Source organism: Anguilla anguilla, chromosome 5, assembly GCF_013347855.1.
Source record: "Anguilla anguilla isolate fAngAng1 chromosome 5, fAngAng1.pri, whole genome shotgun sequence".
NCBI classification, from domain to species: domain Eukaryota; kingdom Metazoa; phylum Chordata; class Actinopteri; order Anguilliformes; family Anguillidae; genus Anguilla; species Anguilla anguilla.
The window spans coordinates 8,906,011-8,920,708 of NC_049205.1; the positions used below are offsets into that span (position 1 = coordinate 8,906,011).

The window sequence follows — 14,698 nt, forward strand, 5'->3', positions numbered from 1 at the left end:
GAGGAACTGCGCTAAGAAGAAAAGCCAGGTGACTGGAACAAATACTGGGGAAGACTTTTACATTATGAACGTTGATATTCCAACTCTGCGTGGACCGGAGTCTGACGAGCATGCTAAGTAGTTTTTTTTGTGCCTCCTGAAATTAATTTCTAATGTCTTCTCCTTTCTTCTGTGTCTAATTGTGCCTCAATCTGTGGAACTAAAGGCCACAGTTACGGTCCGGATTTAATTCAGGCCACAGTAGGCTTCGCATAATTATGTTCCCTATATTTACAGGCGATGTGTTATTTTCTGGTGTGAATTTTAACCTAAGTTTTTTTTTTTCGGGTAAAAAGATTTGCAAATCCAATAAAAGTTATTTTTTTCTGGAGCAGAGAGCTTTTTATCAACTGTACGTACGGCTGTACGCACGCACGCACGCACACACGCGCACGCACACACACACACGGCTGAAGTATCATATAAGTTCTTTATGGAAAGAATGTGGGACGTCCGATAATGTGGGTGGAGTAAGCTGGGAAGGGGAGGAGACGAGAGAAACGCCGAAAAGAGGAAATGCAAGCGGAACAGGTTTAAAAGATCAACAGAAGAAAGGAGAGAAGACCTGCTGTAAGTACAGATGACGATAATAAATTGAGTAGGGATCAGGCTAAAAACTCTGGTTAGTAATTTCATCAGTCCCTTAGCAGGAGAGAACTGTATGTCGCACGTGCAAAAGTTCACACAGAGTGCATCGTGTGATTCAAAATCCTTTAAAAAAGGAATGTGCTCAACTTCTTTAAAAAAAAAAAAAAAAAAAAAACTTAGTTATAAAGTTTAGGTTGCACTGCGGGACATGATGGGGGAAAAAAATCTAAAACTATATTTAAAAAGAAAGCTCACCCTCACAAGACCGCAACACTGCATGGGGAGGAGTGAACTTCCTGTTAGAAAGAAGACTATTTTTGGGGCAGTTTTCAACATAAAAATTTAAATCTTGCTTATTCACATGCTTTATACATCTGAAAAAGCAAATTTTAAAAAATGTAAGTAACAAGTAAACTTTCACGTATTTCTCATGGAACAAATAGAAGCCATATTCTAAAGCAATGCCACCATTGTTTTTCTACATGTATTCAAAAATGTTGGCCTTACTTGGTTTTAATTGTGCCATGTAAGAATGTGTTTTTATATCTGTGTGAACAATGTATACAATGGGAACGTTATCTACTATTTGTTTAAACTCAACAAATATTTTGCATGTTATCCTCGTCAAACATGTACAGTTTGTCAGAGTAACATAGAAAGTGAAAGTAAGTACATTTTCTAAATGTGCTATGTTTGCATAGTAAGACTATTGGAAATAATAGTAGCAGGTCACATAGCTCCACAAAGTATAATTACTGTCAATACTTGTGCTAACTAATGCTAACAACAAATTCAAATATTAATTTCAGCAATTGTCCCTGGGCAAAAACTGTGGTCCAGGAAGCACGTTGTGAAAACAAGATAAAGTTATGGTTAATTTGCACAGTAAAGTTACAAACTTGGAATTATGAGTGATTCTATGTAAGTCTTCAAATTTATACAAAGTATGCATTCATATGTGTTGTGTGCTTATCTCAGTATTGCATTTGATGATTTAGGGCATTAAACGTCATAAGAAGGGTGCTTTATGCTGTGTACAGTTTTAAAGCCCACATTTGATTTTATAAGCATTTAGATTAAGGGTTTTGTCACGATAAGTTGAGGCAATATTCTCAGAAACCAAAGAAAATATGAACGGGCAATATAAAGATACAAAGGGCCAAGTCGCTTGTATGAATATGAAACAACCTCATTGCTTGTGGTCAGTACAGTTTTAGGAACTGAGTTTTTTAAACATGCACAGAGAGTATATGCTTGTATATGCAATACGATTTCCTTGCTTTAACACTTTGCATTAACATAAAGGAAGTAATGAAAACAGCCAATGATTTTGATTTAAATGAAAAATACTGATGTCTAACTTAACAGAAGCTTATAAGACAGGCAGCTCTTATTCTAGTATTCCTTATACTGCACACGTAATATTCTTGACTATCATCACAGCTATTGCTCAACCAACCTGTTCCTCAATTCTGAACTGCAGTCATAAATGATCCACAATCCACAGCCACAGAATCTCTCTTTCCCCCGCCAATACGCCATATACATCGATACCCCAGGATAAGGATTGGGAAATACTGTCCAGGAACTCCCTCACCAAAACACTAAGTGAAAAAAAAAAATCTCTGGATCATGCTCTGGTGTGGAATTGGGGGGGGGGGGGACGGACGGACGGACGGACGGACATACAGTGTGACCTTTGACCTCTGTTTCTGTTAGATGCTGAGGGGGTGATGTGTTTCCACTCTAGCTGCAAGTAGGGACACCCCGGAAACCGAAGGATGAAGCGCTGTGGCTCCCTGTACCAGGGGGACAGGGTGAGTAAGGGGACTCCCCCCCCCCCCAAATCTGATATAAGACATCACTTTTAACATGGCCTCAAACTACACAGTGCTGTCATGAAACGTAATAATCATCCTATTCCCACACATCTCTGAAATGGGAGAGCTTGTCTTCTTTCATGGTGGTTCCTATGGACTCCACCCTTTCAGGTGCAGCACGCATTCTCATTGAATGTGCTCAATAAGGGAACGACTGGGCCTCGATGTGGTCGCATGTGCTGTGCCTCCCTCCACACTGAGCATCAGGCTCTTTTGACAACAGGACCATGAGAAAACGTGCCTGAAAATTTACACCACAGCCCAGAGTATGCAATTAGAAAAAATACAAAGAGCTCCTTACATTCTGTATTGCTGTCAGTGTTTTACAATCAGAACTCCATTGCACACTTTGCAGAGCCATTCTTTCAACAGATTGCCTCAGGCCTGAATCACATTCAAAAGCATGGCATGTCATAAAAATACTAACCCCAGTCCTCCCTAACTGTACATCAGAATGTCTCAGACATTGGAGATTGTGGAGGAGAGGAGCAGGTAAGTGGCAGAGATTTTCAAGATTTCCATCTACATGCAAATCAGAGAATGAGAGAGCGGGTAGAACAGAGAAATGGAAAATCCAAACAGAATGGAGATCACTCTCAGCTTTTACTTAACCATACCTTACATTATAAAAACCAATGAATACAGCTGACTTCATCAGACACAGGCGGAAAGTGAAAACTTTATAATATACTTTTTAAAAGAAAGTATAATCTGTACTGTTTACTTACATAACTGAAATGAAGTGATAGCAGTGCTTTCTGAATCATTCAGCATCTGCCATTGTCCTGTGTGCTGTGGTTCAAGATGCTGATTTCTGTGCTTGTGGACAACAGCAGGAGAGGCTAAAATTAGGCATTTTATAGAAAAACAGTATGCATGCATTTGTAAATTACTATTTTCCCCACTCTTCTCTGAAGGTTTTTTTTTTAGGCATTTTATCTATTTATCTTTTATCTACGAAAGCCCATAAGGACCAAGCCCACAACAAAAAGGTCATATTCACAATTTTATGCTTCATAACACTGTATGGCTCGAGGTGTCTCTCTGTACTTTTTCATGGGTTAATATGAATTAATATGAAATCGGAGGCCAGAAGCACATTGGCCCATTGTTCTCTGACTAGTCTCACATTGTTTTTTTATTTCACTCAAGATTGTTCATTCTCTGCTCCTGGAACGTCTGGATGATCTTCTGAGCAACCAGCTAGAGAGATTTCATTCCTATCTGAGTCATGAACCACCACAGGGATACAATCCCATTTCAAGGAGATGCCTAGAGGGGTCAAGCAGCACCAAGACTGCAGAACAAATGTTGGTGCACTATGGAAGTGAGGGCGCTGTGAAGGTCACGCTGTACATCCTGGAGAAGATGAACCTGAATGAGCAAGCGGTAACACTGCAGAGGGGATTGGAGAGCAGTAAGACCTTCTGTTTTTCTTCTTGGCCAGAGCGAGACAGCAAGAGAGAGAGAGAGAGAGATTTTTATTTATTTTTAAAACCACACAAAGAAACAGCCCCAATAACAAAAAACAAACCCGTGTACCCAGCACAGGCATACAGCGAGAGAGAAGGAGAGAGATAAACAGAGGGGGGGGGGAGAGAGGGAGAGAGAGAAACAGAGGGCTGGGGAGAGAGAGGGAGAGAGAGAAACAGAGGGGGGGGGAGAGAGGGAGAGTGACTTGACTGCCTATACTCGATCATGTCACCTACGAAGAAGCAAACATACCCCAAACACATACAAACAATTAAATAAATAAAACTTCCCTTCCCAACCCCCCACTTATAACCAACATCCCCCTACACCTTATATACACTCAACCACACAGCATCACACCCCAACAGCTCTTCAGACAACCTGGAGGTAGCATCCCCTAGAGAGAGACAGAGAGAGAGTGAAAGAAATAGAACATTATGCATGCCTTTTATATAGCTGTCCTTTTTGTGAGAGTCAAGACATTGTCATGCCTCCTAGTTTGACTTACCATAACTTTTTGACCAAGGCTATACTTACTGTGTGAACTGGATTTAATGTGTTAATGGCTATGAATAACTGTTACATAATGAGTTTTGTACCTTATCGGACCTGTGACTTGTAGTTGTTCCAGTGACCTTCGGCATTCACTTATTGTACGTTGCTTTGGATAAAAGCATCTGCCAAACAAATGTGATGTAATGTGTTTGTATGTGTGTGTGTGCGTGTATGTGCGTGTGCACGCATGCTTATATATGTGCATATGTGTGTATGTGCATGTGTGTGTGTGTGTGTCTCTGTGTCCTGACACTCTTCCTGTCACATTTGGCAGCCAGTTACGGGGAAAACCCCAGGGCCCCTGGAGGAATGATTTCAGGGGTCATTACAGCCAGTCAGCCACAGCCCCCACCTGCAGTCAGTGAACATGGTAAATTGACAGTTTCATACATCAGATATTTTTACAGTATGACTGCGGAGACATAGCAATCTTATTTGGCAGATGCAGGCATCCAGGGAACGTTGCAGCATTTTATAAATACTTCTACTACTACACATCCACACAGCCCCAAATATTAGACTTTGTTCAATCACAAAACAAAGCACGAAGTGCCCAGAATTAATAAGAATAATCTGCTGTGCCATACATGTAAATAATTATGAACTGACCAATGGTCATGGCCTGCTAAACACTAGACTGCTGCTAAGTCAGGACCCACAACCAACTAACCCTGCTTCTATCCTCCTATTTTTAGATGCATCTTTGAGAGCAGACCAAGAGAAGCTGAAAGCTAAGCTGAGGAACAGATATCAACATATCTTTGAAGGAGTGGCCAAGCACGGACGGTCGGCCCTGCTCACCAAGGTCTACACTGAGGTCTTCATAACCGAGGGTGAATGCGGACAGGTCAATACCGAACATGAGGTTTGGAACATCGAGTCAACATCCAAAGAAACTCATGCACAGGACGTGCAAATTGAATGCAACAAAATATTCCAGCCCTTGCCCGGACAAGAGGACCACATGAGAAGATCTGTTCTGACCAAAGGAATAGCTGGCATCGGCAAAACAGTCTCTGTGCAGAAGTTCATTTTGGACTGGGCGGAAGGCAAGGCAAACCGAGGTATTGATTTGATATTTCCTCTCCCTTTTCGAGAGCTGAATCTGATGAGGGACAGAAAGTTGAGTTTGCTGGGACTCATTCGGCACTTTCACCCCGAGATCAAACACTGCACTGCGGTGGACCTCGACAGCAGGAGAGTGTTGTTCATCTTTGATGGTCTGGATGAGTGTCGGCTCCCCTTAAATTTCCATAGCAACGAGCCGTGGTACGATGAAACGGAGGAATTATCAGTGGACATGCTGCTGACCAACCTCATTCAGGGAAATCTGCTTCCCTCTGCTCTCCTCTGGATCACATCCCGACCAGCAGCAGCCAGTCAGATCCCTCCTGAGTGCATCCAAAGGCTAACGGAGGTGCGAGGCTTCAACGACCCACAGAAAGACGAGTACTTCAGGAATAGATTTAATGATCAGAACCTGGCCAACAAAATTATCTCACACATAAAGTCATCACGGACCCTCCACATCATGTGTCATATTCCAGTCTTCTGCTGGATTTCAGCAACTGTTCTCGAGAGTCTACTGGACAAATCTGAGGGTGGGCAAATCCCTAAGACTCTCACTCAAATGTACACGCAATTCCTGCGCATTCAAATTATGATAAAGAACCAGAAGTACCATAGAGGTATGGAAACGAACACAAAGGAAATACAAGAGACTGATAAAGAAATAACTGTCAACCTGGGAAAGCTGGCCTTTCAACATTTGGAAAAGAACAATCTGATATTTTATGAGCAAGACCTGAAAGAGTCTGGCATTGATGTCAGCAAATCTCCAGAGTACTCTGGGTTGTACACAGAAATCTTCAAAGAGGAATCAGTGATGTATGAGGAGAAAACATACAGCTTTGTGCATCTTAGCATTCAAGAGTACCTTGCCGCCTTGTCTGTACACTTCTTGTATGTAAACGGTAAAGAAAACCCTTTAAATCTGGACATGTCAAAGCATACCAGTCCAGATGGTGGGATAAAATTATCTGCAGTACACAGGAGTGCTGTGGACAAGGCCTTACAGAGTCCAAATGGACACCTGGACCTTTTTGTCCGCTTCCTCCTGGGAATCTCGCTGGACAGTAAAGCTCTTTCAGGATTGCTGCCACACACAGAATGCAGCTCGCAGATGGTCGCAGAAATGGTCAAATACATCAAGGAGAAGGTCAGCAAGTGCCCATCTCCAGAGAGGACCATCAATCTCTTCCACTGCCTGAATGAACTCAATGACGATTCTCTAGTACAGGAAATCCAGAGTTTCCTGAAGTCGAGTGGTCACTCCAATCAAAAGCTCTGCCCAGATCAGTGCTCAGCGCTGGCTTATGCGCTGGTGATGTCAGAGAAGCAGGTGGACGTGCTTGATTTTAGGATGTACAACTCGACACAGGCCGGATATCGCAGACTGCTGCCCGTTCTCAAGCACACCAGGACAGCTTTGTGAGTACGGTTGAGCCCTATTTTCTTTGGATGTGTGTACCTAAATAAAATATCTCACGGTTTTATATAGTTGAACTTGCATGCCTGTACATGGGCAATTAGCTAATTTCACACACAAGCCTTCCAAGAATGACATTGCCCATCCCTGTTCTAACATCATCAAACAGTTTCAATCAAATTCTTCAATTTTTGTGGAAATACTAATAAAATGTTAAACAGACCTGAGCAATACTTCTCTGTCATGCAAGGAAGGGACACACAAAATCGTCACCTATTTTATCTAAAGACTGGAGAACTACAATTCAAAATTTCCCTTAATGTGGAAATCATTTATAACAGAATAATCTTGTGGTTATACTGTTGGAAAATAGTATGGAGGATATTTTTTGCATCTTGTCTGTCTCGCACTAAAAAATATGCACTAAATAGCAGGTACTCTAGTATGTTTATTAGACAGTATATATTTTGAGGACACAGTTCTTGGGAGGCTGTTTCGGACACGGCCTGTGTTTAGAAAGAGAGCAGCAATTGTCTGGCAGCAGGGGGCATAGATGAACACGCCTGTACATAGTTCACAAATTGGATATTCCAAATTCAGGTGTGACTGGAGATGCCAGATTTAATTAAACATTACAAACTAAATGATTAACAAAGTAATAGCAACTAGATATGACCAATTTATAAAAACATTTAAATAAAATAAAAAATTCTTACATTTAGATAATAAAGGGCGATGAAATTTGGCATTTGGTTATGTATTTTTTGAATAACTGGGAAAATGAAGCAATGCCAAAGCAATACATTTTACATGTGATTATATATGAGTTAATTTCCAAAACCAGGCTCGTGAAAAACTACTTTAATTTTATTTGCTGTTTCAGGAGTGGAGTTCGACCTTGGGTTGCAAGACAGCACACACATCAAATATGAAAGGCCAAAAAGTACTCACTTTTCACATGAAACTGGCAACTAATTATTAATGGGTGGCTGGTTGCATGGGACTTGTGGTGACTGCCTGTTGATATGTGACTGTTTACCTCTTGGCTGTGAGTCATGACATGATCAGAGATTGGTGGTTGGTGCTTGGTGATAGATGGTTGGAATTCGGTAACTGCTGATTGGTGCTTGGTGATTGGTGCATGGCGGTGACTGGCAGGTGCAGATTTTTAACAGGTGGGAAATGTCTCTTGTCTGCAGGTTGCAGGTCTGTGACCTCACCCCAGCCCTGTGTGCCCTGGTGAATGTGGTCTTGCAGTCCTCCACCTCCCTTCTGAGGGAGCTGGACCTTGGATACAACAGCAAACTGGGGGACAAAGGCTGCAAGCTGCTTTGCGATGGACTGCGGACTCCCCACTGCAGACTACAAACTCTGGGGTGTGTGGAACCAGCGGAACACAAAGGGCTTCCTGCAGCTACCAAACCGTAAAAAGCCTCAGGAGAAACTCGGTTTATTTATCATCTGTTTCACACGCAGCTCTGCTTCACTGTTGTGGGCATCAAGGTCTGTGGGTCAGCCATAAGTCATACCTAAGGCCCACAGAAATTCATGATTTCTTTTGTAACCTTTAGCTCCCCCCTCCCTGCACTGCAAGGCTACCATTGACTCTTCTGTAGCCCCTATTCAAATGTGCCAATGATATCAAACAACAATTCCATGGAGGCACATTAATAATATTTTTTTTATAATTTACTTGCCAAATAAATTGACCTTACGTGCTATGCAAAACTAATATTTTTCTCATATTTTTTCTTGAGATCATTGGTTTACCGATGGTATACAATGTTAGGGTTTTAGACACCTGTCTTTAACCATACCGTGGTATTGATCTGTGCTCACAAGCTTTTCCTTGTTAATCCTTGGCGGTATAGTTGGTGTTGTTATTATCAAATAAGTTCTGAGGTTCGACCACCCCCTGTGATGCCTTGAGGATAAGAGTGCTAACGCTAGCCACATTCCTCCGAATTCACATTGTGGCAAATTTCCTTCTTTAGGCCCTACTCACAACCACAAAGACAGGAGACCATAGCAGTGAGAGTAATCTGAGGGAGTGTAATTTCACTGTGCGTGTGTGTGTGTGGGGGGGGGGGGGTCTTCTCAGCATGCAGGATTGAAGGTACTGTGTGTATGATATCTTCTTCCCTCCACAGGTTAGGAGACTGTAACCTCACAAAGGGCTGCTGTGATGATCTGGCCTCAGTCCTGCGCTCACGCCACTCACAGCTGAGAGAGCTGGATCTGAGAGGCAATGACCTACTGGACTCTGGAGTGACAGCGCTCTCTGCTGGACTGGAGGATCCCCTCTGTAAACTGCAGAAACTGGGGTGAGGAACCTTTTACGATTTTTGATGAAAAGAAAAAAAAAGGATATCAGGCTGATTTATGTTGGTACTGTGAAAACAACCACATTTCATGCTGCCTGTTGGTCACGGATGTGCAGTCTGGTTAGAACTGGTGGGCATTGCCTGCCTTATGAATAACCAGCAAAAGGTATTTAATTGTATATTATTGTTCTTTAACCTTTATTTTCACAATATTTTTCTACATACTGTAAATGAATCTTTATTTTTTCAAATAAATACTAATAACGTGTTGGTAAGTGGTTTGGAAGGTCTTAGGTAGGACATGCTCTTTAAAGAAAAGTTAAGCGTCTTTCTCATCAGCTCTTTTCATATGTCATATTTCTTCTGTACATTGAAATTAGTTAATTCAGGAGACACAGTGAGGGTAGTAGTGCCTTGATGTACTAGCATTCTCCCACATCTGGGACGTGTGGAAGTCCTTATATCCCTATCACATCTCTGCAGGCTGTCAGGCTGTGGAGTCACAGAGACAGGCTGTCGTTCCCTGGCTTCAGCTTTTCACTCAAACCCCTCACATCTGATAGAGCTGGATCTGAGCTACAACAACCCCGGAGACTTAGGAGTGAAAGTGCTGTCTACTAGACAGCAGGACCCCAACTGTGCCCTGGAGAAGCTGATGTAAGCAGGCAGGGTGTGAATGCCTGGTCATTTGTTACACGTCTGTCTCTTATCTCCCTGCTGAAAATTAAGCAAGTCAGGTTGGTTTAAGCGGTGTTTTCCGCACTTCTGGTTGGTTTTACCTGGTCGACCAGCTTAGCAAACTGTTCACCCGCCTATAGTCACCTAGTCTACCAGTTTGGTCACCAGATTACTCTACCATCTTAACCAGCTTTAACCAGATTTGACCAACAACAGACCAGCTATTACTGGTTTTAGCTGAAATTTTCAAAATTCTCTTTTCCCTCACTTCCTGTTCCTGCAGTGTGGACCATGGTGGAGTGTGCAGGATGAATCCAGGGCTGCACAAATGTAAGTTTAAGTACTATTCAACATTTGAGTTGAAAATATGTGCTGTATCAAGGTAGATATTTGGGGTAACCATGCCTCTCAATACTCCTAATTGTCTAGTGCCCTCATTCCATGCCTACTTCTCTTCCCCCACCCTATTTCCCTATCCTTTCTCTTTGGCAGTTAAATTCATTATTCTTTCTGGCATGAGATACATTGTGTAAATATAGTCTAAGCAGAGAATGTATGTAGTAGTGTAAAAAGGATGCATTTAAACCAATGAGTATAGGAGATGAAAACTTTAACCATTAAAATGATTTTTAGATGGTTAGAAATTGTTTAAAACTGTTAGATGGTGGTTTACTTTCTCTGTCATCTTCAAACAAACTGAAATTAAACGAAACTCAAAACTCGCTCACTCTGTGTGTGCTCCCGGTCTCGGCCCCGAACTGTGGAGAGCAGCACACCTTTAAGCACCCGGGCTGATTAGCTAACGCAAGCCAGGTGAGTGTGCTCTCTCCACCAGCCGGTGTAGCCGAGACCAATCTGCTTCTCCGGCGGACCGAATGCCAAAATATGATTTTTTGTTTTCTAATTGCCTGTTACCCGGTAGATGATTGCCACCTCACCGTGGACCCCAGCACTGCCGCTCCGAATGTGGTCCTGTCTGAGGGGAACAGGAGGGCGCATTGCAAACAGAAGATTGGCAATGAACAGTACACTCCTCCAGTGCTGTGCAAGGAGGCGCTGATTGACCGTCACTACTGGGAGGTAGAGTGGGGGTTACTAAGCTTGGAGGTGGGCGTGGCCTACCAGAAACCCACAAGCACCCGTGCCACACTTGGAAAAGATGACCAATCGTGGGCCATTAGGTTCGACCCACAGGCGATCACGGCCGTTCATAATAACAAGTACACACATGTAGCGGCCTTACATGCCCCACACAAATCCAGGGTGGGAGTGTATCTGGACTGGCAAAATGGTGCCCTGGCCTTCTATAAGATCTCCTCCAAAGGGCCCGTCCACGTGCACACCTTCCATGTCACCTTCACTCGGCCCCTCTACCCAGCTTTTGCTTTCGCCATGGATGCCACTATGACACTGTGCTAGATATTTGACAACTTATATTTTTATAATATAAAGAGGTTAATAGGTCAACCAAAGCATTTTCTTGTGCACGCAAATGAGCAATACATAAATTGAATAAGGGTGACAGGGCTGTGATGTACAAACTAATGTCTGTCAAATTATTATGGTTTTTTGTGTGTTTGAAAAAGCCATTTTCTGTTGTATCTATGAAATATATTTTATTCCAGGTTCTAGTATAATGCAAATCATGGAAACCTGCAGAAATTGCAGAGTTCATAGTTGTGGGTTCATGGTTCACCTGCGGGAGGTTCGCGGAAAAGGAGAGAGAGAGAAACATTTGTGTGAACGCAAATAAAAATACAGACAAAATATGGAAATATTTCCAACATAGTGAAACAACTGTATTACAACAATTGCTCTGTAAAACTGTGACAGTATAATAGCAGCCTTTTAGCATGTTTAAGGGAAAATTGCAATTGCTGTTCCCCTATAATTGCATATGTCGGAAAGTCTGTGCTCAAGCAGAGGTGCTACATTAATAATGAAGTTAAAAATAAATAAATAAATAAAACAGCAGGGATTTTGGGGAATGGGTACTATAACGCGCCTAGGTGTTGTGAATTTTTTAGGGGACCTTTGGGTGTCTCTTGGGTGAGATCCAGCCTTCACCCTGTGCTAGGTTATTCCAGCCATACTGAATGTGCAGAGTTGGACTTAAGTGCGGATTTACTTTCTCTGCGCCATTTTGAGTCATTAATGTTGTAAAATGTTGCATTCTGATCTCAACTGTTGGACTGAGCCACATCTAAACAGAATTTTCTTCCCTCATAATAATATTTTTTAGGTTTTTTCCAGCTTACTCTGATTTATCCAAGCATTATAGTTATAATTAGAGGAGAGCGGTAACAGCTTGCAGTGTAACTGCAAATCTTCCAACTGGGATCCAGAAGGGAGTTGCCTCTTGCCATGCAGCACATCCCATGTAATATGTACATGAACATGCAGTCTGAGTCACTGCAGAGGAGAATGGAGTGGTAAGGGTATGGCTTTCTCTCAGTAATGACTGTTGAAGTTTGGCAAGAGTTTGGCAGTAGGTTCTGCCTGGCCTCTGGATCCCCCATTATACCGAGGGAGGGAACAGATAGAGTGTCAGGTCACAGAGACACACAATATAACATATACCCTTCCTCAATGAATCACTGACTCATTCACACAATAACTTGCCAACTCCATCGCTGAAGGTCTAGGGTGAGCCACAGCCAAATAATTTGGCAAATGGCTATATCCTGGAATATTTCACAACATTGCAAATACACAACCAGAGTATTCTAAGTATGAACAAGAAGACATACTGGTTTATGCATCTGACCATTCACAAGTATCTTGCTGCTTTGTTTGCTCTCTACCTCTGCCCTGGACAGAACAGAAATGTACTTGATCGAGAGCATCATCAGTCACAAATATTCCTCAGATGAAGCAGATCATTCCAAGGAGGAGGAAGAATATTTGACTGAGGAGCTGGGTGTGCAGACAATATAAATATTACATATACTGTACAGTAGATGTATATGTAATATTTATATGTATATGTACATTTAAATGTTTGCAGATGTTTCTGAAAACCGTAAGGCTGCTCTTGTAAGGAAATGTTGCAGCTGTCTCAGTCAGCACAGTGCAATTATTAATTGTCTAAGAGACCATAGAGCATCTACCTCTACATTAGTTTTTGTTTTCTGATGGCTCTATAAACTACACTGGTTCACTCCCGTACTTGAGCACAGTAAAATCTTTAGGGTACACTTGCAGTTTGCGACTATAGCTGGTGCTTATAGAAAGCGCTTATACAAATGTCAGATTATGAAACAGCGTATCAGTTTCATTGCATATTTGCTGGGTAACCAATAGTTACATTTTTTCCTGTCATTAAAAAAAGCTGATAGCACCCAACAGCCCACAAACAATATCCCTTGAATACCTTATTCAATCAATCTTTGTGCCTTTCTTGATTTGTCACTTTTTGCAATGAAGGAAAAACAAGTGATATAAAGATAACATTTGAATGCGAAATCAACTTACTTGTTACAATTGTAATTTGCTTTTTAAGAAATGTATTGAAAAAGACATTATTGCCACTTTGGTATCATTGGAATCTATCTGAATTTTTTTTTCCTTATAGAATGCATTACTAGACTACACTGGGCAGCAGTGTAGTGCAGTGGGCAAGGAACTGGGCTTGGAACCGAAAGGTCATAGGTACATGGCAGCTAGAACTTAGCTAACATTAGCTACTTCTTACCTGCAATTTTATTAACACTAGCTAAGTAGCTATCATTTTAGCTTCCCCTTCTTAGCCATCTACAAGCTTGTTGAAACAACATCGCTAGCCAACTCCAGCTTATTTCGAATGACAGTAACATACTAGCTAGCTTGCTAGCTGACACGCCACTAGACTCCAATGTTAGGACAGGTTTTTCGGTTTGGCAGCTTATAACAACTTAGTTCTGGGTCCTTTACCCAGTTGGTAGTGCATCCCATCACACACCAGCTTTCAGGCATTTTACTGTTGTTTGCTAGTGACAAGGAGGCACCTTCACACAATAGAGGGTATGCACATGATGTCACAGTGAGTGGAATTCACTGCGGTTACACCCACTGAGTGGCAGAAAGACAACTGAGTGGCAGCGTTAGCGTTCAGTTTGAATGCAGTAGAAAACAAAGTCTGAATACCACCATTTGGGGCGTGTAGATATCAGTTTACCACGCTGAGCACAAACCGAAAGACAGATGTTTTGTCTGAGATGGTGAACGGCGAACAGTGTTTCGCCACAGGGCCCTACTTCTGCAGACCCACATTGACCCACTCTGTTTCCTGTCTGCTTTATGTGTTGTACTCATTTCTGCACCTACAAATCATATGCTTCGTCAAACTCCCACATGCTGTAAAATGATGTTAAATCTAAATGCTGTCAGAAAAACACAGATTGGGAAAACAGATAAAAGTACAGCACAGTGGGCTTTGCAGGGGCTAAATCGAAAATAAGCAGGTTCACTTGTCAGGGCCAAAATCTACTGCACTGTAAAAATAGTACTGTGATAGTATTTCTGTCCAGCTAATGTCTGTGAACACAGCCATGTGCAAAACACCCTGAAAACCCTGCTGAAGAGCACCTTAGACTTTACCTTAGACTCTCCATATGTCTCGCAAGCTTCTGTTTAACTCACCATTGTTTTGAAGAAGTTGGGGTCATAAAGACATTTTTTACTTGCTTTATTAA

General features: G+C 42.0%; 1 protein-coding gene across 2 annotated transcripts; it reads left to right on the forward strand.

Annotated features, from left to right (window-relative positions):
• Positions 1–445: 445 nt before the first annotated feature.
• Positions 446–13,494, forward strand: LOC118227930 (NACHT, LRR and PYD domains-containing protein 12-like). Of its 2 annotated transcripts, XM_035419007.1 has the most exons (10): positions 447–609; positions 2,347–2,444; positions 3,660–3,924; positions 4,810–4,905; positions 5,231–7,025; positions 8,223–8,399; positions 9,174–9,347; positions 9,831–10,004; positions 10,309–10,355; positions 10,948–13,494. In XM_035419007.1, exons 2-10 carry the CDS (start codon positions 2,409–2,411, stop codon positions 11,442–11,444), a joined length of 3,261 nt encoding a protein of 1,086 aa, XP_035274898.1. In that variant the 5' UTR covers positions 447–609; positions 2,347–2,408; the 3' UTR covers positions 11,445–13,494. The 2 variants fall into 2 exon arrangements, with proteins under 2 accessions (XP_035274899.1, XP_035274898.1); XM_035419008.1 differs by lacking the exon at positions 4,810–4,905 and having other exon boundaries at positions 446–609.
• Positions 13,495–14,698: the final 1,204 nt, after the last annotated feature.

Excerpts from the sequence above, each read along its gene's own strand:
- LOC118227930 (XM_035419007.1), top strand. The coding sequence starts at position 2,409 with ATGAAGCGCTGTGGCTCCCTGTACCAGGGGGACAGG. Across the intron at positions 8,400-9,173 it reads TGCAGACTACAAACTCTGGG|GTTAGGAGACTGTAACCTCA; the intron begins GTGTGTGGAACC and ends TTCCCTCCACAG. Across the intron at positions 10,005-10,308 it reads TGTGCCCTGGAGAAGCTGAT|TGTGGACCATGGTGGAGTGT; the intron begins GTAAGCAGGCAG and ends CTGTTCCTGCAG.